This window comes from Emydura macquarii, unplaced genomic scaffold, assembly GCF_026122565.2.
Source record: "Emydura macquarii macquarii isolate MOO-44397 ecotype Brisbane River unplaced genomic scaffold, CSIRO-AGI_Emac_v2 contig_295, whole genome shotgun sequence".
In the NCBI taxonomy this organism is placed as follows: Eukaryota; Metazoa; Chordata; order Testudines; family Chelidae; genus Emydura; species Emydura macquarii.
In genome coordinates, this window is record NW_027130432.1 from 9618973 (window position 1) to 9643151 (window position 24179).

At 40.3% G+C, this 24179-nt stretch overlaps 1 protein-coding gene across 1 annotated transcript in view; it reads left to right on the top strand.

Moving 5' to 3' along the window:
* Positions 1-24179, top strand: part of NECAB2 (N-terminal EF-hand calcium binding protein 2) — a 274581-nt gene that overhangs the window by 13370 nt on the left and 237032 nt on the right. The window contains exon 2 of the mRNA XM_067551854.1: positions 4133-4157. Coding sequence (XP_067407955.1) covers positions 4133-4157 — 25 coding nt within the window. The remainder of the gene's footprint in view (positions 1-4132; positions 4158-24179) is intronic.

Genomic DNA, 24179 nt, shown 5'->3' on the forward strand with positions numbered 1-24179 from the left:
CTTTATTAATGACTTTGGCCATTGACTCTTGATCTCTGTTTAGTGAAACTGTTTGTATGTTTTTTTCCATTAACTCTGACAGGAATCTCACACATCAACCAGAGAGGAATTAGAACCTTTTAATGAATTAATAGCGACTGTTCAAGTGACAAATTGCAAAACATAAAAACAAAAAGGAGGAAAGTTAATTCATGCCCATAATCTGGGATCCTAGAAGTTCTGCTGCTTACCAGTTTCTAGCAGGGCTATCTCACTCTGTCAATGTATATATTAGTGCATCATTTTTTCGAAAACTTCAATGACACATGAGTGATTCCTTAAGAAATAATCCATAACTCATTACCCTCTCCCTTTTCATTTTTAGTTAACTCCTTCCACTCCATGAAGTACTTCCCTGTTTTTTGACTGAGCTAGGTCACATTTTGCACTTAATCCGTCTTTGGCTGTATTACTACTGTATGAGATAAGGTCTGGTCTTCTATGATGGGATTTTTTCCTAGATTCTACTCTCAATGATGCATTCTCAGGGTAGTAAATTGGAGGAAACTCTTCTTGTTTAGATTTTAGTGAGATGAGAACTAAGGGCTCTCAAACAGCTCTTTACTTGTTCTAAAACATTGTTAAAAAGCTACGTTTCTTACTACCAATGATTTTCTCCTTCCTTTCCCCCTCTGACCATCACACATTGAGAGCAGAATGTTTCCTACAACACCTTAAATAGCTTTTACTGCTTCTGCATTACACTTTATATAGATGTTTTTGATTCAAAGCACTAAAGAACAATAACAGAAGGTTGCAGCAAGGAAACAAAAAATTTGCAGTAATCAGCATTTAAAAAAAAAAAAGGTAACATCTGCTATTCCTATGCGAGAGTAAGAAGAAAATAGGAAAGGAAGAACATTGCATACTAAAGGCAGCATGCAGAGAGTATTGTTTATAAGGGTGTATTCAATGGCCCTATGAATGGACATGTTCTAGTCAAATTGAGGACAGAGTAAACAGGGCTCTCTTAATTTATTCTTCTATTTGTTGCGGGGCTCAGTGATATAACCCATATTGGATTTACAAATAGCTGCTTCCTAATAGGCATGCCCTTTGCAGGGTCCCAATGTATGGTCCAGTCCTGCAAACCTGAAGTCAAAGGGACCACTCAGGTGGGTAGGATTTTCCCCTTTAATTTTTCACTGTTCTTATTGGGCACATGGGAACCCACAGGAGTGGTCGCTGAAGGGGAGGAATTCTCAGATATGCTCCTTGTGGCGATGTCTCCTCAATTCAGTCCATCGGAGTGTAGGGTGTTTACCACTGCTATGGGACCATTTCCAAGAGATCAGTTGGTGTCCAGGTCCATTTACACAGAAACTCAATGCCAGCTCTGTCCCCAATACACCCAGCCCACGTCTGGCAGAACTGACAAAGTTTTATCAGCCAGCTGTTGTTCCAAGGGCCCTCTCGGGTCTGTCGGGCCTTCCCTGGCCCCTTCTGGAGGCCTCAGCACCCTGACAACAAACCCCTGCTGAAGGAAAACCCACTCTGACTGGGCTACCAACATGACTTAGTACTCCAGAGGCTGAAACAGGTCAGGTGGAGACCCTGACCAATTGGGAGCCAGCAGGCCAATTAAGAAGGCTTGTCTGCTTCTTCTCAGGGGCAGTGCGAGGTGTCACTGGGACAGGAGAGGAACTCCTCAGTGCTAGCCCAGAACCCCAGGGCCGGGCCAAGGCCTTGCCCTCAGTACTGCAATGAAGCACTTGTATTTGAGGTTTTGTTTCTTTATTTAAATGTGCAGACAGTCAAATTCTGAATTTATTTTTTTATTTAACTGTTTAGCGATCGATGCCAAGCTTATGGCAAGGGCCATCGGGCTCCAAGCAGGTGGCCAAAACTTGTGGACTAAGGCAGGGAGCCCCTGCAATACCATGCTGGCTTTCCTTTAAGAAGGGCTGCAGGAGTGGAAATCTAATGCAGCCCATATGCCTATCCAAATGGTAACTAAACCTTTTGGGGGCTGAAAAACTGGGCAATAAACTCTCATGAACAGGCATACTTGAAAGTTCCCAGTATTTCCTGTTTCGTCATGCTGGAGAGATTGCAAGAAATGTCTCTCTGTGTTTCGTCACTGGTTTTTCCTGTCCCTTCTGGAAACAGTAAGAGCAGGGGAGGTGAAGGGGGAAGTTAGATGAACTTTTGAACCTCTTAACAGCTTGGGTTTGGGCTGTGTGTGAGTGAAGAGTTGGGTTCTTTGTTAATGCACACCCATTTGCCAGTCCCTACACTTGTCTGTGGGTCTGTGTGTGTGCATACTCCCCCAGGTGTCTTATGTTCATTTCACTGACTGAACCTCAAAAGAGTATCTAAACTGAGACAGTATCCATTTGAGCCTTATATAGCATAGGATAGAAGATACCCTAGGTAGAACACTGATTTCATATTATTTAATTAAATAGCATTTATTTAAGTAACACATTGTGCAGTTCAATTTGCCCTAAGTTCCTCCTTTCATGCAGCATTTTCTCCTTTGATTTTTTTTTGAATGAATTTATGACCCAAAAAATAAGACTTCATTTTATGACTGACTCTGATCTGCCTGCTGTAGCTTTTGTTCCCGCCACAAGGAAATCTTTCGTTGTTTAGCCAAATTCTCCTTTCTAGCACAGATGAATGAGCTCAGGCTTAAAGAAGAGATGATGATGATATTTCCCTTTTCACAGTGACCATATGAATTTTGCAGTAATATATGGGAAAACCTGCGCTAACAGTTATTTGTCTGTTACCTATAAAATCTCAGTCATCACAAGAATTCCTCATTGTTAATTGTGCTGTGTCATAATGGGCAACTCCTTGGCGCAAAGACCTTGTCTCCTCCTTGATCCAGAGCCAAACACGAAGTTGCTGCTTAACAAATGGAAATAGTAACTTACGAAGGGATTCTTCTGATCCTGCTCCCACTGAAATGTTAAAGGCTTTTGTGGCAAAAAATCTGTTGACTCTTTAGTGGAGTAGGAGTGGGTGTTGGTGGGTGGAGAGTCAACACAAGTGTGTTAGTATGATACTTTGAGGATAGAGCTGTCATCTTTCCATTTCCTTCTTTGAGTAAATACGTCACTATCAAAGTGGAGGGCTGGATGGCTTAGGAGAAAATAGAAGTGTGTGTGTGTGTGTGTGTGTGTGTGTGTGTGAGAGAGATAGATAGATATGTAGCCTGTTAACTTTCAGTTACTACCATCAGGGAAAGAGGTATCTCTAATAGTTCTTAATAGAATGAGTTGGTGCTTTCCATTCGTTTCTAGCAGATAAATATCTATACTTCAAAATCAATCCTACTCTTGGATGAATTCCAGAGGGGTAGCTGTGTTAGTTTGTTTTCAGCAAAACAATGAGAGTTCTGTGGCACTTTAAAGACTAACAAATATATTTGGGCATAAGCTTTCGTGGGCAGAAACCCACTTTATGTTCATGTGTCTGACAAAGTGGGTTTCTGCCCACGAAAGCTTATGCCCAAATAAATTTCCTACTCTTGGACACATTTTTATTGGCGATCTCGGCAGAGAGAACAGTAATTAGGATGGAAAGAACTTTCTCCTTTAGGCCTTGTCTACACTACAAGAATTTTGCAAACATTTCCCACTGTTCGCTCAAGTGGAGCTTAACTAGTGTTAGCAAACTTAAGAGCCCTAGTGTAGATTGGAAACTGGCTGCCGCTGGTATTTTACACACCTGCTCTGAGCAAGGTTGGATGAACATAGAGAAATCTTCACTACCACTACCTGAGATGTAACTTACTTTGTGAATAAATGAAAATTACAACACTCTCAGTCCAGTAACTTCCTTCCCCTGTAATCACTTAAATTCTGAGGTCTGTGGGCCCTCCATCGGGGAAGAGGAGAGCTTTTTCTGGTAGGTGCCTCCCATTATCCCAGGATTTAAATAAGCCAGTAACTTCTTTCTTCACAATAATTTCCCTCTAAAATACAAAATAAAAATTTCATCAGAAATGAGCGTTGACAGGCTAGAAATCTTGATCACACTGTTTAGGTTTGGATATAATCTTGGTATTGATAGTTTAGTAAAAAAGAAATGTAACAGATCACAAAAATAGTAAACATGTCTTTTTTCTTTTTTTTAATTCTAGATTTTCAGACGCGCTGACAAAAATGGTAAGTCAGTATATTCATATACTATTTATTTTGCTTTTCTTTTGACTGAGCCTAGAATGTTCTTGTGGACAATGGTATCTAACTCCCCTTTCCCGCTCAAACCTCATGCAGTCCAGGAGACTTTAAGAAAGCAATGCAGGTTAATGCTTTTAGAAGGTCTTGTTATAATTCTATGGCTGTGATATTCTTAGAATTAACATGACACTAACATGAAATTCTTAACAAGTAAATGTGTTCCTTAAGCAGTTCAGATCTGCTCTGTGCCTGAAAGCAGTGGTGTGTAAATTACAAAGGGTTGGCTTTCTCATCAGCAGGGGAAGTATTCAGAACCACACCTGAGTTTCTTGTCAGGCCCTTTCCCCAGAGCACATTTCACTGACAAACTCACAAAATAAGGCAAAACAAAAGCTAAGTCCTTAGTGCACCCCTGCTGGCAGGGCCCAGAGGCTCTGCATTTCTGGCCTGGTCTAGACTTACTTTGAAATTCAGTGGCAGTCATCGGGAGTTACGCAAGCTACACAGAGTAGCTTGCATAACTCTCGTCGACTTCATAACTCCTCTTCTACGTGGCGTCTTCACTGCGCTGACAGGAAATGCGTTCCCGTCGATAGTGCTAAGCCGCTTGAGGAGGTGATTTTAACGCGTCGACTTCCAGATTGATTGAGTGGGTCTTAAATGACCACTCAATAGATCTGGATAGATTGATCTGAAGGTGGCAAATTTGCCGCTGTCAGTGAAGATGTATCCTTAGTCTCTGTACCTGGAAGGATGCACCACCCCTGCTTAAAGCCAAACTGAGTCATGTTACAGACAAGCCTTAACCCTTCCTTGGCCATTCCAGCTTGTCACAGGTTCATGAAAGATTAAGCAGTGTTCGTGTTGAGGCTATGGTAGTTTTGTGGAGTCGTGGATTTTGCATTACAGTTGTGTGGGAAGACACACAACTGTAGTGAAGTCCAATATTGCCATGAGACAATGAATTACACAGATTATTCTTTATGGATGATCTGTTTTGAATTCCTAAAGAAATGAGAGCAAGAATCTCAACTGAGATGGGAGATATTTTACTTTATCCGAACCTAGCAATTCATTTTCACTGTTATTCTTGCCCTGTGTGCTATACGGTCAGTTTCCAGTCTAGAGATGAGTTATAGAATTGCTGTTGTGGACCTGTGGTTGCAGGTGAAGAGGAGTATTGCAGAGGTGACCTTTTCAATCTTGGAAGAGGAGAAGCAGGCCCTTTCCAGAAAACCTAGGCCCCCTGCAAAGCAATTTGATTAGGCTCCTAGCTGCAAATCCCAAGATCCAGTGTCCAACCTTCTGCCAACAATGCCATGAGAGAATAGGTTCTGCACCTACAAGCAGTGCGTGTGTGTGGAGGAAGTTATTAGCATAATGGGTGAGGTTTCTTATTAAATAGGAGGTTGGAGGAAATGGGTCATACCCTATCTGGGAATGAGATTTAATAGGGACATTCATGGATCTCAAAAAGGAGCTGTAACTGCAGCCACAACTGTGAGCATGAAGAGCTGATTATACACTGTGGACTTGCAGAAATCTGAGCAGTAAATGTCACACCAGCATTTCAACCTGTCCTTTGTAGGGTTAAATCCCTGTGAGCTGCAGATACCTGCTGCTGCAGGCCTCAGAGCTCTTTAGAAGAGCCCTGAAGGAAAAGGGAAAAAAAATACATAGGCTGAGTTACCATGTTTCTCTGCCCATCGTCATGGAGAGAGACACCACAGGCTTGGGAGGAGGCTTTCCACTCTCAGCCAGTTAGATCAGCTCCTTCTGGGGAAAGATGGCATCCTTTAATGTGAATGAACTCCATTACGGATCTGCCAAATACCAGGGGTTGCTGCCTTAGAGAACAACATTTATCCCTTTTTTCTGGTGTCAGAGAGGAGGGTGGGTTTGTGTTTGGATTCAAGAGTCCCTTGCTGAAAAAGAGAATAAAGAAGAGATTAAAAAATAAAATAAAATGCCTGTGTTATAGAGTGAGAGCAATAGTAACAAGAGCAGTACTATTATCTAGGCAGGATCCAGCCTCGGGAGAAACTGGGATAAAGATCTGACAATACCCAGCACCGTAACTTGGGGCCGAATTAATCTCTATCACTGTTGGTGTCAGTAGAGTTACACCAGAGTTGATCTGACCCTATGCTCTGTCTTATATTTTTGCTGGCTTGCTCTAATATCACAGGCAACCCACCTCCCTTTTGAAATATGTCCTATCTGTAGTCAAAACACAGGAAACTTCTTGTTTGCATTCACTTTTTTCAAATAAGAGGTTTTTTCCATGAAATCTTGTACACAAAGTACTGTGAATTAGAACACTGTCAGTTCAATGGTATTTATATTTTTCTATTTTCCCTTTATCAATATCTTTCTGTTTAAAGATAATAGGCCAAATTCTGAGCTCAGTTTTCCCTGTGTCATCCTTGTGCAGTTTACAGTGTTACTCCAGATTTACACTGGGGAAATTACCTCTATCCACAGCAAATGTTTAGTGTACTCTTCTTTTAGCTGCACTAAAATCATTGGATAGCTTTCCAAGAGACAAAAGTGATTATTGTCCTTTATAGAAAGCAATTTAATTACAGAGCAATTGTTACTGCAATAACATGCAATATCCTGTTTTTAAAAGTCTATTTAGTCTTGATTTAACATCTCTACCTTGATGTTGTCAATTTAAATGATTAATTTTCAGATCTAATCACTTACCTATTTTGCCAAATGATGTCTTCAGGGCTTTTGTTTTAGTCTCCACTAACAAGATGTACGAAGATTCAATGATTCTGGAAATTTAAAAACCATTTTCTTGGCTGATGTGCCAACGTTAATGTCTGTACTGCTGGATGTGAGTGTAGCATCTGTATAGTGGCATTCTTTAAACTTTGGTGTTCCGCTGCAAGTGCAGCATTTCAGAAGGAACATACCAACCATGTGGAGGGCAGAAATATAGGTGCTTCCCCCTACACCAGAAAATGAGGCAAAACCCTAGAAGTGTCCTGGTTCTAGGTGCCAGGGCTTAAGATCGTGAGGATGAACTTTTGGTGCAATTATCTTGAACCAGTATACACTCCATAGAAATCAATGGAGTTCTGCTGGTTTAACAGGAGGGAATGTGAAGTTGTATAGCGCATATTCTGTGCTGCTCATTACATGTGGTAAACTTGGAGAAATTGTATTTTGTAGACTTCAGATTCCTATGATTTATTGTGCTGTTACACTGTCTGCAGAGAAGGAAGGATTTTGTAACATCTGCTTCAATAGTTGGTGATAGTGCCCTTTCAGCAATGTGTCTGATTTATGCACCCTGTATGACATATGGGCTGTAAAACATTAGGTGTTATTGAAATAAACGTAAAAAAAAATAAAAGTTGGGATTTAATTACTGCATATCAGTTAAATAGTTGATGATCTTGAAGGACAAATATTAGTGTCCAGGAGTAAAACCCCCTTTCCTCATTTCACACTCTGATTTAGTTTCTATTATTGAAACCAGACTGATGCTTGTATTTTCACAACCTTATGATGCTCAGTTACTGATGACAGGCAAGAGCTTGTTCTCCAATATTTTAATGTTACTAGCAGACCAAAGGCTAGATGAAGTATCTCCATTAGCAAGAGTAATTAACTTGTTTCTCTAATCACTAAAGCACTACCCTCCACCTCCAATCAAAATCTTTGCCCAAATCCTCTGCAGGCCTCTCACATGATATTTTATCCCTTAATATAATTAGAACTAGTGACCTGTAAATATCAAGCTGTATCAAGTTGATACGCTATTATTTTGTAGCGAGAGGAAAAGAGCAAGCTGTTAGAATATGGCAAGACAGCAAAAAGCATTTTCATGTTGTGCCCATGTGACTGAAGAGGAATAAAAGTAAGAAATAAAGTGAAGAGTACAGGTAAATGGCACTGATCTATTTGTTAATGGCATCTCTTTGCATAGAGAGCTGAATTTACAAGTGGAACTCTATATATGGGCTTAAAGTGTCCAATCCTGATAATTTACTTTCTGGGATACCAACGAAGACCCCCACTCTACCTTGTATGCTGAGGGGCAAGCTCTAGTTGATCAGTGAATTGGTTGATGTTGCTAATCACTGTGGATCTGACAGGGCCAGTAGGATAGACACTTCATACTTGATATTTCTTCCTTTCATTTATGCTGTGGACTTCTCAGGCATTAGTTAGGCCAGATTCTATTAACATCACTGCATTCTAAACATTTTATGACACTTCTCCAAGATAGGCTGGGAACTACAAAATACATAGAATCAAATATTCAACAGACTGCATAGAAATCTCATGAAATTTGGCTGCAGGAAAGCACATTTCTTTTAAAAGACACTCAGTTTTAGGTTTTATTGAGGGCGGGGGAAGGACAGGTTGTGTTGGGGAAATAGAGGAGCAGTGGTGTGTTGTAATTGTTCAGGAGTTGTGCTTTCAGAAGCACTATCTTCAGCCCTGCTTTGTGGCTAACACAACTAGTTTGACAAGTTATCCTGTGTGCAAAGGAAAAGCGAGCCCAGATGTGAAGAAAGGATTTCGTGTTTGTTCACCTTCGCTCATAAAAGCCTCTGTTTCCTTTCCAGCCATCTCACTAAGATTACTGCCTTCAAAAATACAGTTTTCTCTAGCTCTCACTGCTATGCAGGAAAGAAAAGTTTTATTTTGAAATGAATCACCAACTTTTCGTCTTCCACCCTCTCCCAAGCACCATTTCACACTCCCTCTGTCAGCAGCTGAGGAAATGCTTCTGTAAAACATCCTCTGATGCTCTACAGAAACACAGGCCTCCTTCCTTTTTATGTCTCTTTCCCCTTTGTCATCATCTCACATGTTGACTAGCGGGGACAGCGTACACACTGAGACAGCTTTGCTAATCAGCATTTCACACAACAGAACAAAACCTGTTAATAATGCCCCAATTTTGAGTGCACTGCTTGCCAGCTGTAACATCTGCTGTGAAAATATGGATTATCACTTAATGGAGAAGTGGTGCTGGCTTCCTAGATCTCTCATTATGGATTTGGGAGGTTTAATCCTGCAATGTGCTGAGCATCCTCAGTTCCTACAGAAGTCCATATGATATTAAGGGTACTCACCCTTTCGCAGGAGTTGATCAGCCCATTCTAGTGTCAGGCCACTACTTTTTCTTCTTCCAAATAATTCACTAACATCACAATTGAAACTAAGTTGGCCCCAGGAGGACATGGAAAAAAGTGATAGAGCTTTTATCCTTAGGTCACAAGTTCAAATGCAGCCTAAATTGGCACTGATATATTTGCCTTCTTGTAGCTGTTGATGCTTAGATATTATGGCAGGGGTGGCCAAAGTGTGGCTCGTGAGCTGCATGTGGCTCTTCTACAGTTAAAGTGGAGCTCACAGAGCCCCTACGTCCTGCCCCATTCTCTGCCTACCGCATGGGGGTGGGGAGCTCAGAGCTTCTACCCTGCAGCAGAGTGGTGGAGCTAGAGGATTCTCCCCATGGGGAGGGGTGTCTCAGGCAGTCAGTAAGTTTGGCAACCCCTATATTATGGGGATGGGTTTATTAGGAAGACCTAAGGTAGGTTATTATTAACTATTAAGAATGTTTGTTTCCAGTAGCTCCCACAATGTGCTAGGTGCTGTACAAATGCACGTGTCCAGAGGTAATACCAGAGTTCCACTCCCATGAGACAAGTGTCCAAACACAAAAATTGCTGGCACTATTTGGCGCCCTTGCTAGCAGTCTCACCAAAGAGTCCAATGACGGAGCAGGGAATGGAGACCAACGTCCAATCTCGTTACATGAGGGGGCAGGGAGTGTTGCTCTGAATCTGGATTGAGGCAGCCAGTTGAATTCAGTATTGTGAAGCTTGCTCGGCAATTGCCAACACTGAACCTGTGCTGTGTGTAGACTCGAAGGATTCCCTTTATATTCAACAGGAGTAAAACAAACGGAAACTTCTGCTGTTCAGTGTTTCCCTTTTTCATTGCTGTACTCTTACTGTCCAATCTACTTGAATCAGTATCCTTCTTTCCTATCTAACATGTAAGCACTGGCCAGCTCACTGTAATTCATTCTTTCCTTATTGAGGGTCCTGTAGCACTTTAAAGACTAACAAATTAAATTTGTTACAAGACTCTCGTTGTTTTTGCTGTATATAGATTAACCCGGCTATCCCTCTGGAACTTTCCTTATTGACTGGTCTGTAATACTGAATTCTTATTGGTCTCTGCCTTCCTGTTTCTCTCTCATTCTGAGAGCAAATATGCCCATATCAGTGAACCACCAGTAGCAGCTTTGATTAATATGGTTTGTTTTCTGCACAATCCTGTTACTTATTTAGGGCTAATTTTCCAAATTCAATGACATAGTGTTTAGTACCATGAGTAAGTACACAATTACCTGGCAGTTTCATGGTAAATTTACTGTGTGCTTTTATTAACTTCACTGTAACAATTTCTTCCCTTCACACCCCCCCAGTATTATCCCTGATGGTTCCCATTTTACTGTGACACTCAAGCAGGCATCCTGCTGGGATGTCATGGTTATCATGGAGCCCCAGTGGAGGTGACCACCAGGAGCTCAGAAAAGTGACAGCTGCATATTTTTGCACTATATATTTAAATATTAAAAACAAAACCAAAAAACCCCACACCACAGTAGGTTCTGAGGCATTTTAGGCAATGTGCAATATAATTGAAGGCATACTAGTTATTTAAGCCACCATAGGACAACTCCATGCTTAGGCAGAGCTCTGGTAGCTGTAATGTCACAGCATGGTACATGCTGAAATCAGAGTGATCTGCAGTGACTTCTGAAATGCTAAGGTGAGGAGAAAATGTTAGCTTAAAACACATTATATGCTAAATGTACCCTTCTTCTGACTTGGGGTGTCCACAACATTTACCTCAGTTAAAAAAATTGTTGATTTACTGCAGTGTCACATGGGCTAACCCAGGAAATGTACCTGAAGGAAAACTTTCATCCTATTGTGACAGCAAGTTACTAAGATGGTATAGAAATTTGACCCTTAAATGAAGGCTTGGTTCAGAACTTCTCATCTTTCTTCCTACTAGGAAGGATTATCCGGTGGTTTGGATGCTATCCTGGGACTCAGCCCTCAGTTCAGTTCTCCAGTCTGCCACAGACTCCCTGTGTGAGCTCTGGCAAATCATTTAGTCTCTCTGGCCTCAGTTCCCTACCTGTAGAGTGGGGTAATAGCACTGTCCTCTCTCTCAGTGGTGGTGTGAGGATGGATTCCTTAAAAATTGTGAAGTGCTCAGATACTGTGCTAATAAGGGCCAGATAAGTACCTAAGATACTTTCAGTCTATAAAACAGTGAAAGGTTCAGTTTCTTCTAGAGCAGAAGTTCCCAGATTTCTTTTGCTGCGCCCCTTTTCTCCATGGGAGTCACACAACAGCTCCACCCACCCCAACTCCTACCTGTCAGGGCAGAAAGTGATTAGTTGAGGGGAATGGACAACTCACACCCTGGGCAGCCACAGGACCTGGCTGGTGCCTTCACGGAAGAAGCCCATGCTAATTCCCCCTCTCCTTCCCCCCCCTCCCTCCCCCCCTTGCAACCCTGGCAAGAGCCTCTTGCTTTTGAGGGTTAAAAATACAGAGGCGCTGGCTGTCCTGGCCACAGCAGGGCAGTAACAGAGAGAGCATGCAGGGAGTACCCAGTGGTGGGGGTGGGGGCCGGGAGGGGGGGTGCAGCAAACTGGTACTGGGACTGCATTGCATTCCCTGTCATCCTCCGCCCCTCCCCCACGACCTCTGGGGACTCCTTGCATGCTGTCCCCCTTGCTGCCCTGGTCTGGACACTTAGATGGCTGCAGCCTTGTGTCCTACCCCGTGGCCTTGTTGTGTGCCCCAAGGGTGCTCACTGATGATTGAAAACCAATGGCCTAGCTCCTAGATGGAGATAAATGACTTATTTTATATGAAATTCACAAGGATAACTTACGATTTCATAAACTTCTATTTTTCATCAAAGTCAGTGCAGTTACTCTGGATTTTACATCCCTGTAACTGAAAGTAAAACCTGGACCTCTTTCTCCATGGGACAAATAGAACCTGGAGCTGCAGAGAATCATAGGACTTGAAGGGACCTCAAGAGGTCATGCAATCCAGCCCCCTGCATTCATGGCAGGACACTTACAGAAGTACTGTAACCCTTTTTTCCTTTGTGACTACCATGGCACAGGACTAATTGCTTAGCATCAGTTGTGTCCCAAATTACTTTGAATTCTAAAGGAAGCCTTGCACCAATTTCTGCTTCTGCTGGGTAGGATGGCAGAACGTGCATGAAACTATAGTAGTTCAAAAACAATGAGAGTCCTGTAGCACTTTAAAGACTAACAAATTTAATTTCTGCAGGCATAAGCTTTCGTGGGCTGTAACCCACTTCGTCAGACTAGTAGTTCAGTTGTTTTTCAGAGTCTTCCTCATTACTCACTCTGTCATTTTTACAGCTCTTTGGCTGCTTCTTGGTGATTTAAATTTTTGTGTCAACACTTCCAGACCTTCCTCTTTGTTTGTGGCCAGCTGCTTTAGTCTCTTGAAGGAACATCTGTCAGCCATGTGGTGGCTGACTTTCACAGTCTTTCTGATTCATTTTCCTCTTGGCAGCTGGCTAGTTTTTGTCACTTTTATTAAACATTCTGTGCTTCCTGCACCGCTACTGTTCTCCCTGCACTATGCTCACTGTACTCCTAGCCTTTAACTCATGCACAGTGTGAAATTCAACATCTTCTGTTTTACCAAGTTTGGACGTTGGCTGCAGCCTGACATTTTCATGTGTCTTCTAACCTAGGAGTTGCCGGCCTTTTCCACAGTCCAACTGTTCAGGTTTTTTTTAAATGTGACTTGTCTTCCTTTATGGGAAAAATTCTCTCTAGCAGTGACCTTGAGAATTCAATTCTATCTTGTCAGGGAGCATTTTAGAGAAGCCTAGAATCATTCCTGATTATTTGATACAATGTGCATGCACATCAGAAAGTCTCTAGCGTCTTCAGGAAAGAGCTGGTCAAGTCTGGAATCTGCAGCAGAATACTTTTCAAGCTCTAAAAATTGCTCATGCTCCATGCTCTTCAGGATTTAGGGATTAAGGTCTGGCAGGCCTTTCTTTGATCCCTGAAAGTAAAAACTTCTTTCCCAAAAGGTGTCTTCCATTTTTTACATGTGAAGTAAGACTCTTCAGAAGTTTTGCTTCTGTTCATGTGCTTCATAAGATATTTGCTTGGAACTGCCTTCGTGAAGACTGTTTCACCCAAACTTGCATTCTGTATTTTTTTCCCTCTCCTGCGCTAAATTGACAGTAGAAATGATTTATTCTTAATTTTTTGGTTTATTTCTCTCATCCTTTTTAAAATTAACATGAGTGAAACTAGTGTTGGAAACAATCCCACAGCTGAGAAGAACTGGAATTGCTGCGGGATCTGAGGTAATTGTTCTGTGTATACACAAAAAGCAAATTGCACACTGCCTGTTGGTGCTTCACTCTCTTATAGTGCAGTGACTCTTCTGAGGACCCTTTCCAAAGGGGAGGGCTTTGAGGAGTGACATTGTTTAAGGTGTAGAAATGTGTTGCCATCACTGAAGATTTCCAGGGGCTGGTAAAATTGAATTTGGGAGGTTGTAATTAGTGAGCCCCTTACATAGAGGATTGACCAATGCTTCATTTAGCAGTAGTATCCTGTCACTGTGACCAATAGCAGATACTTTGGAGGAAGGTGCACGACGACGCCTGGTGTGGGCAGTTGTGGGATAACCTGCTCACAGGAAACTGTTCATCCTGACCCCCATTCCGCAGAAGTTGGTTTAAAACCTAAAGCAGGAGGGTTAATTTCCTTTCCAAGCTCATTTGTTTTAGTGTTGATGAATTAACTCTGATTTTACTATTCTATCTTTGCTTATCTGTATTAATGTGACTGTGCAGGGGACGAGGTACGTTCTTGGTGATTCTGAAGATGAAGCTATAATAGGTATTTTTCAGATCTCTTTCTTCTCCCTCCCTACTTCACACCCATCCAAAGCGTTCTAACAGAATTATGAAGTTTTGCCAAAAGCACTTAAAATGCTCAGCTCCTAAGTATGGTGAGAATTGGAAAAAAAAAAAAAAATAGAAACAGAAATGGCACTTGAGACACCCAAACTCCCGACAGTGAAAGGGCAAATTCTCAGATTGTAATATTTTGTCTGAATCCCAGGATGGGACCTAAAATATTTAAAGTATTGAGAAAGGGAGATTGTTATGAACTGAGGCTCATTCATGCCAAGGACCAGATGTCTAGATTTCATAACTAACACATCGCTGCAGTCCCCCAAAGTGTAAATCTTCTCATCCGACGATAAAAGCACTTACACTCTTCTGCTGCAGCTTTCTTGGTTGGTGAGACATGTTCTTATGCATGAACTTCTTTAATAAGTTGGTGAAAACAGTTTATGCCTCTTCTCAGGTAGAAAGAGCAGGATTAGTCCTAGGTGCTAGGAAGAAAGCAATGTAGGCAACTGTTGTAGATAGGTTGCACTAGAACTCTTTGCATAGATAAGTGTGGCTGATCTGAAGTTCAGGAACAGAGCTGAAGAAAACTTCTGATTTTACTTTCTGGTTTAGCTAGGTGGCCAAGCATACTGCGTACAGTGATCAGCACAGTAAAAGATCATTAAAGTAGCAAAACATGCTGTTGATAGTATCAAAGAAAGTGTTTTTGAAAGAAATACTACTAAAAATCAGGTCACTATGCACTCCTCCTGATTTAATGACATGAACTGCAGAATGTTTGTAAGATTAGGTTTTTTGCTGCTCAGCTAGGCTGTTAGTGTTGAGACTTTTCAGCTACAGGAAACACACAAATGCTTTTCAAGTTGGAATTCAGAATGTTAATACTTAAGCTACTATCTCACTTGTATAGTACTTAAAGGAATCACCTTATATAATATACAGCTACTTGCTACTTTCCTGACTGCTTCTTATTAACAAAACACGTCCTGTTAAATCTGAAACCCTGCTCAGTGCCTTGCCTTGATGTTTAAGTCCAAGTAGCAGCAGAACAACCACACCAATGTTATTAGCTTACGTGGAATGTGAGAAAACAATGAAGTTTGGACAGAGTTAAATACCTTCTTCCTCTTCATCCTGCTTCCACAGCTCCAGCTGCATGAACTGTTAACTAATGGAGAATCAGGGTTCTTAGTGTGAGACTCTAAAATATATTAGCATTGCTGCCATGTTAAGGCACTCATACCATGGTGATGAGCTCAGTACATGTGCCTACCTAGAGATTTTAATGAAGGTGATCTTTCCTAACAGGAAATTAAAACAGTAGAGAAAAGGCTTTTGTAGATTTAATGAGGATTAAAGAAATGGTGAGGAGTGGAGTTGGCTAATTCTACCTCAGAGAGTAGTCATAGCAATTGTAGGCCATCTTTTTTCTCTCTGTCTCTCTGTTAGGTCGTTTATAGTATCAGATGCAGGCTGAAAGACTTGTGTGACAGCTCACTACCAAATGGATCTGGGTCGTTGTCAAGCCAATAGCAGTATGTGACCTCTGTCAGTTTAGAGAATGCCCATGTCAGGATAAGAAGTTCCTGCCAGCTGGTGGTGCTGCTAAAGGATAATGGTACCAGTTATACAACCATAAGTAAGATAAAAATTGCTGGTGCTTGCTAATCAAGGGTGCCCTGTATGACAACTGGAATAAGATTGAAAACAGCTTGTTAACAAATAAAGTCCACCAAACTGGAGCTGAACCATCAGAAGAAACTCCTTCTCCTTGCATTTCTGATAAACAGTTAGCTAAACCCTTTCTCTTATGCACCTGAATATCTTTCTTGGCTTCTGTGGAGTGATGCATGCAAAAATAAATAAAGGAATAAGGAGAACGCAAAGATCAAGTGTGATTGCAACAGAGATAGTTACTAATAACAGTGGAATCTTGATTTGAAGAACACCAGTCTTGAGAACAGAAATCACATAATGAAAGTGATGTCAATCAAGAACAGGTCAACTTCCCAGTACCTTCAGTGCATTGGAAGTCCCTCTGCACTGGTTGAAGGACCAGGAGAAAGTGATGCAGTTCACCCTGCTCCAGTTTGTACATCATACCTATTGTAATCTTGAGATGTTGGGTGTTGCAAACTTTTCAATTTATGAGCTCCTTTATCCCCAATTAATTCATAAAATAGGGGTTCTTCTGTATCTGACAGTGACAGTGAGAGCTACTTGTGGTTATGGTGTAACCTAAAATACCTTCCAGGAGAGAATTTTGCCTAAAATATTTCTCATGTCTCTCTGCTTGTATCTTTTCTTCATTCTCCTTAAGTTTCTGTGACTGAAGGGCTTCTCCTCCATGAAATGAATATTATCAGGGATTTGGATGATACCTGGTGCAGATCCAAGCAATCATTTTTCCAAGTCATTTATTTGTGTGCCAAATGCCTAATGCCAAGTTCTGGGGCTACCAGCATGACTGGAGTGTTAGTGTTGACTCAGCCATGCTTTCAAATACTTATGAGTACCTGGCAAGGAAAAAATATATTTCTATCCAGATCCTTCTCTGGTGGGAAGTAATTGAGCCTTTATAGTACCATTAAGTTAAGATTAGTAACTTGGGTTTTATATGACCCAATCATTTTGAGAAGAGGGATCTGGTAACTTGATATTCCTGCTCTTCCCTAAAGTTAAATAGAACTGGTCAAAAAGCAATTTGCAAATAACTTCACAAATACATGATTAATTCTGTTGTGATTAGTAGGGCTATGTTTGTTGTTGTAAGCATTTTTATGACTGCCAGTTTATACTGTGAGTTTAAATATTCATGGATTTCAAAAGCATCACACATTTTTATCAAGAATAAAGATTAGTTTTCTGACAACTCACACAGGAAGTATATTTACTATTTGTTCTAATGTTTCAACAAGATTGTCTTCCAATTAGGGAGCAGGAAAAACACCCTGTTACGTAGGTGACCAAGCACCCAGCATAAATAAAAGAGAACAGTTGAAAAAAGCAGTACACAAACAACCCATAAGCTAAAACTTGTTTGAACAAACTGTTCAGTGAATACACTTTAAAATGATTCAGACGTAGAAATCGGGATGAGTTAGTAGACAGGAAAAGAGATTAAATTTAGGAGATCGCTTTTTGGCAATGAGTAATTCAACTGACTCTAGCTGTCCTCCTACATCACAGGGGCAGGACGGTGTTGCATAAAGGCAATGTATGTTAATTTTATAGATTTCTAAAACAAATTTGTAGACCCCTATCAGAGTTAGCTCCTGAGTGCTTTGATCTACATACATAAGCCATTAATAGTTTCTTCTAATAAGATTAAATACCCCAACATTCATTACAATTAAGAAACAATTTAATTTTAGTATAATCATCATAATTTAATTTACCACTGTTTGTGTAAAATTTTGCTTCGTTAAAACACAAGGTTGATCATCTGCCTATTAAATTTCAAATCATTGATGTTAACAAACTAAATACCGTAGAAGTCTTGTTAGATGTTAATTAAATCCCTATTTTAAATACTTTAAAATTATTTTCAAAGTAGAAACCACAAACTGAAAAGCATGACCAGCTCTCACCATCTGTAGATAATCTTTCTGCTGTGGATGCACATGGAGGAGCAGATTCACGGTTCTGCTATGGGCCCAGCATGTGAATCAGAAACAAGTCATTAAATTTTTGTCTGTTTCCCCTCTCTGTAAAATGAGGTTGTTAATAGTTCCTTGCCTCACAAGGGAGTCTTGTGGCCTAATTAATTAGTGGAATGCCGTAGGTAACTCCTGAAGGCCAATATTGTTTAAAATGACTGTTGACATTGAATATCCAACTTGACACACCTTAATGCAGTCTGATTTTCAGAAAGTGCTGAGCACTCCTCACCTCCAAAATTGAGGTGTCTCAAATTGGGTAACCCATATCACTAGCCACTTCAGAAAATCTTAGCCAAAATGACTGTCAAAGAGGGAAAAATTTCTGTTGGCTACTTTGTCCACATACTTTGTGCATTTGACAGCCCTTTCTGTGTCATCAGTTTAATCAGTTCCCCTGATTGTGTGGGCCTTTGACACAGCAAAGGGGAGAGAAATATTAAACAAAGATTAAATGTGTGTGATTATAAAACCGCAAAAAAAAAGTGGCAGGAGTCAGATGCAGCTGTAGTATCTGAAGCTATATTTAATTCACTTATTTGATAGTGATGAGAATTTAAGTTGCTAGTATTTGTGTGTTTTTTATGGAGTTTTTCACATTACTATTATTGGGAGGTCATGTCCACAGTCCCTTACTGCAGAGGTAAGAATTGGTCCAAACTGTGTTGCACTGATCAATTAGCCTTATTTATTGTGTCCTGTGAATGCAACCAATTGATGGATTTTAACCAGCTTTATTTCTTCCAAAAAGCAATAATAGGGTTCAGGGCTTAATAATAACCTGCGGAGAATACATTTGGAAGGCAAAAAATTGTCCCCTTAATTACTGTAACAAAATCTGCTGTATAATATGCTGATTGGGCATCTTGCTGCAGACAAGGTCATATCTACACCATCACCTTGGAATCGCATGTTTTTTCCTCTAGCAATTGTACTGCCTGGACTCTCTTGGTGTTAAGAACTTAGTCACATTATTTCATTCCTGTCCCTCAAAGCACTTCACAAAATTAATATAATGTATTATAAAGTCAATTTCATAGGGGGCAATAACATGCTGACTGTAACCAAATACTTTAAAAATAAATGAAGAAACCATAGTTGTTGTTTCTTTAAATCCACAAGAACAGAGCAATATGAACGCACTCAGACAGAGGTTTTCATAGCTAAGGGACTGTAAAACGCACCTGATGAGACAAAGAAAAATGTAGGGCATTTCTGGGCCAAAGGAGCTCCATTGTATTAATACACATGATGTTCTGGAACAATATATGGGATATATAGGACTGTCAGTTTTTTCAGAGATTGTTTGGATATTTGTCTGAGGCTACGGGTTTGAGCATGAACCTAGCCACAGAGCAGACTTTCTTGTGTGATTTCTGCTATCTACTGGGTGAAAATACCAGAGATTTGCCTTTCTTGTGATGTTCTGATGATTCTGCTTCTTATCCAAGGCTAAACTCCAATCAAGGCAGAGATGCACCAATATGAATAAAAGAAAACTGGTCATATTTTGACACTTCTGATACATTTTGTTTGAGTTTAGAGTGAAGGTCTGGGTACTTCATCCAAATTAGCTTTTCTATCCTGATCAACAAGGTTAATCAAAACAAAATGCAAGGATTCATCTGAAGTGCCAGATCTTCAGCTAATATCAGTTGATGTAGTGCCACTTAAGACAATGGAAATATGTTAATTTACACCAGTTGAGGATCTGTCCTTTAGTGTTTAAATTAGGGTGACCAGATGTCCTGATTTTATAGGGACAGTCCTGATAATTGGGGCTTTGTCTTATTACCCCCACCTCCATCCCGATTTCACACACTTGCTGTCTGGTCACTGTAGTTTAAATAGTTAAACACACACACTTCCTTCAATTAATAGTATCTCATTAAAGGTGATGTGTGGAATGTGGAAGGAGGGTCTATCTCAATGGTACAAACTTTATAGTAAATATCTACTGAAGTGACACCGTCACAGGTCCTAACCACATCAGCCACACCAACAGGAGCTTGTTCACCTGCACATCTACTAATGTGGTATACGCCATCATGTGCCAACAATGACCCTCTGCCATGTACATTGGCCAAACCGGACTGTCACTACGCAAAAGAATAAATGGACACAAATCAGACATCAGGAATGGAAACATTCAAAAACTGGTAGGAGAGCACTTCAATCTCCCTGGACACTCAGTAACAGACTTGGAAGGTGCCATACTTCAACAAAAAAACTTCAGAAACAAACTCCAGTGCGAAACTGCAGAGCTGGAACTCCTATGCAAATTTGACAATATCAGAGTAGGTCTGAATAGAGAATGGGAGTGGCTAGCCCACTACAAAAAAATGTTCCCTCTTATAACATTCACACCTTCTCATCCACCCTGATTGTATTAACCTCGTTAACACTCGCCCTCCTCATTGTGATGTAACTTACCCATCCTTGCATGTGTATATATACCAACCAAACTGAAGTTTCTACTTCATGCATCCGACGAAGTGGGTTTCTGCCCATGAAAGCTTATGCCCAGATAAATTTGTTAGTCTTTAAGGTACCACAGAACTCTCGCTGTTATAGTAAATACAGTAGTTTAAGTGATATGAGTATGTGAAGTACTATTGTTCACAAACAGGTAACATCTTTACTTTGCTATATGTGACTGGTATAACAAACTACATTATAGAATCTGTTTAGACATACAGTAGAAACATTCTGCCTATGTGAATCAGGCAAACTCTCCATATGTTTATATTTTAGCCAGCAAATTATTTTTATTTTTTTCGTGGTTGCTTGTTTTCTCTTCCTTTCTGCCTCAGCTGTCTTTCAGACTTTTGTAATTTGTCAGTTCCCTGTACCAAGAAACTTGTAACACACATTCTGCTAACACAGAAAATTGGTGATACCAGCAAAAAAGCAATTAAAAGTAAATAGAAACTTCAGGTACATCTTGCACTCGGGGGCTCAATTTATTAAGGATCAAAGGTATATTATAGGAACATCCTGAATGGAAATTATAGCCTCTTTAATTACCTAGCTCATAAGAGTGAAAATTGAGCAGCTTATTCCAAGTGTAGATTTATTGATAAGTTGATCTTGAAAGTTAAAGGAAAAGTTAGTGGCATGATATGCAGGAGCTTGACAGCTGAGTTATATGTATGGATGATGGGATGGCTTTCATAATTCATAAACTAGTGTCTCAAAGGTAAAAGAAAATTATAGAATGCCTCAATTAGGTTACTTTTGTGATATATACTTGGGATAAGGATGCTAAGAGTGCAGGCAAAAAATAGCTTCCTGATGTGGTTGTACAGCCCCTAGTACAGTGGTTCTTAACCTTTCCAAACTACTGTACCCCTGAAGCCTGAGTCCCACCCCCACGGGACTGAGGCATGTAACTTAGTTTCATGGCACCCCTGTGGCTCCAGGCAATTGCCTTTCTTGCCACCCCCAATACCAGCTCTGCACTTGCGACCCCTCTAAACCCCCAGGTTAAGGAACACTGCCCTAGTACAATGGGGCCACACAACAGGGTATGGTGTAAGTTACCAGTCACATACCATGGACACTCCCTGTGAACATCTTTAATTGTAAAGGTATGAGGTAAAAATTATTCCTTTAAGTATTAACAGTAGAGCTAGTGAAAACGTATCCATTTTTTTATTGTTTTGACAGTTCTCACTTAAAATTTCAGATGTTTCACAGAAACCCCCCCAACAGTGGTCTTGCTTACTCTCTCTCTCTCCTTTTTTGATGGGCTCTAACGAACTGCAAACAACTTATAAAAACTGAGATCTGTTCATGAACATAAAAAGGGCTAAATTCACAACAATTATTCATAACAACTTGACCAACTCTTCCGCATATTGTTCCACTCATTGGTTTTCAGTGAGTTACTGCATCAAAGTCCTGTTCTTCAGGGCTTTACATAATCTTTTGCCCAGCTATGTCTTTGTTTGGATTTCCTCCTCATCCCTATTTCACTTCCTACCCACCACGTAATCCTCTCTCTACTGGGTCCACCAGTTTACCTTGAAACTACATGCTAGGCTCCTCCATCCAGAAATTTGTACAACAATGGGCATTTCAGGCAGAACTGGCACTTCTGTAGCTGTGCCTGGAGGGAATAAAGCAGGAGGTGGTAAGGAATTCTAGAAATAGGTGCCTGGAAAAACAGGCACCTGAAGGTGCTCCTGCTTCTGATCCTGAGGCTTATTTGTACTTCAACCTCAGAAAAGATTAGAGCCCCTAAAAATGGTTAGATCTAGTCTTCCTATTGTGAGCATATAAGCTTTGGCCAAAGGACTCCGTAAAACAGCCATCTGAAGGTTCTTAGGTGAGTATTATCAAGCAGCCTTAACCATTCATCACAGTTTCCTTAGTGATTGGTTCTTGTTTCTATTAAACAAGACAGAATGACAATAGAAGAAACTTAGGGAAGGAGGCAGATTCCAAAGTGTTTGTGGCTATACAAAGTAGTAGGCGAAAGATCATATTGCTGAAGGGGTGATTACAGTTAATGTTGAATTTGAGTTGCTAATATGCAAATCAGGTGGAGGAAGCTGAAAGGACGTTTTAAATTCAGAGACTGAACATAAATAGATCTGAGGATACATAAGATGTTGGTTATATAACTTCCAGTCTTGGAACAATCTACACATTAAGAGGGAGGAAAGTGCAGGTTGTCTAAATTTAGTGTTAATAGGTAGGTAGTCTTTATTAAGGTGAAATCTTTATTGTTCCCTATCAATCAAGTCTTTAACGTAATCAGGGGATCTTTAAAAATGGGCTTGGGAAGTAACCTTTTCTAAGGCAACTGGACAACTTGGTTGATAAAACAGACTCAATTTGTGTCTAAGAGAGAATATTTGGGCCATAAATTCACTGTCTTAAGAAATCAGAGGCCAGATAATACATTTGAAGTTCAGGAATAGTTAGGGCTTGAGTCCTGTCAGCCATATGAAGCAATGTGATAAGATCAGTACATTACACGACACTCTGTCTCTAGGCTCTTTGTGTACCCATATCTATTCTCTCTTCTGTTGCTTGCTCAGTGTCTTGTCTCATATATTTGTTTCCCATAATTTATCTTGAAAACCAAGAAATTCTCACCATCCATCTCTTTCCCAACTGGATCCCTTTTCGCCCGTCCTCATCTGCATTATAACATATGGTACAAAAATTCATTTTTGTCATTGTTCAGAGTTTAAAAATAGCAGACTTCTATTGCTAATTACACAGAAAATTGCTTGATTTGAATTTAGTACAGTAATTGTTCACTAGATAGTTTTAAAACTTCAATTGCTTCTTTTTCTAATTTAAGATTCAATTCAAAATGCATTTGTGTTGATCTTCAGTGGTTGTAAGCAACTAACACTTCACTAAGTAGAAGACAAATGCTGGAGTGGAAATGTACAGTGGATATGAAGAATATGGAGATTCTAATTTTTTAAATCTTAGTTTTTATAAGACATCCTTACCCAGTATTTGACCATTCAAATCAGAATGTACTTATTAAAAGGAGCTAATCCAAGACTGAGGCATTCATGCTGTAAGTTACAAAGACAAATAAAAATTATAAACAGCTTGCATTATAAACACAACTTCCCACTCTCATCAAGCTGCAAGCCGAAGCAGCAGGCTCGAATAGGTACCCCTTGCAGCATGCCCAGAAGTTCAACAGACCTGGGCTATTTTGGAGCAGTGAAGGAGCTTGTTTCAGAGCTGAGGACCCCCATGGAGAATGCTATACTATCTAAATGCCCCATTGCAGAACTTGGATGCCTGCTCTATTTAGGTTCTCACACTGAATCCATCACTTTGTTATGTGAGCATTTTCCAGTAGAGCATTAAGTGATATGCCTAGTATTGGTCACAGGCGATTCTATTCTTTCTTCCCTATGAGATGATTTTTTGTTGGGTTATTAGTAAAGGTAAAAGTACACTGGAAAAAGCAGTGGGGAGATGAGTGATGGTTCTTTCCTCCTGTGAGAGTTATTGACCTGTGTGACCTATCACCTGATCCTTTAGGGTCAAGCTCAGTTTCTTTTTTATGTGCAAGATTGTTTTTTGTAATATGAAATAGCTGAAATACAAATAAAAGGACATATAATATGAGTATTTCGGCTTGGCAACAGGCTGAGGCCTAAGCAAGGTGTAGTAGAAAGCTTAGCACAAATGCTTGACTTGAGGTCTGAAGATTTTGCAATATGTAGCTTGTGATAAGCAAGTACAACACAGAAACTTAAAATAACAAATTTCTAGGGGATTTTTGGGTATACAATGTAATCATGGAGAAACCACATTTTACATATCAAAACCATTAGGAAATGTATGACACAAATAGCTTTTGCTACCA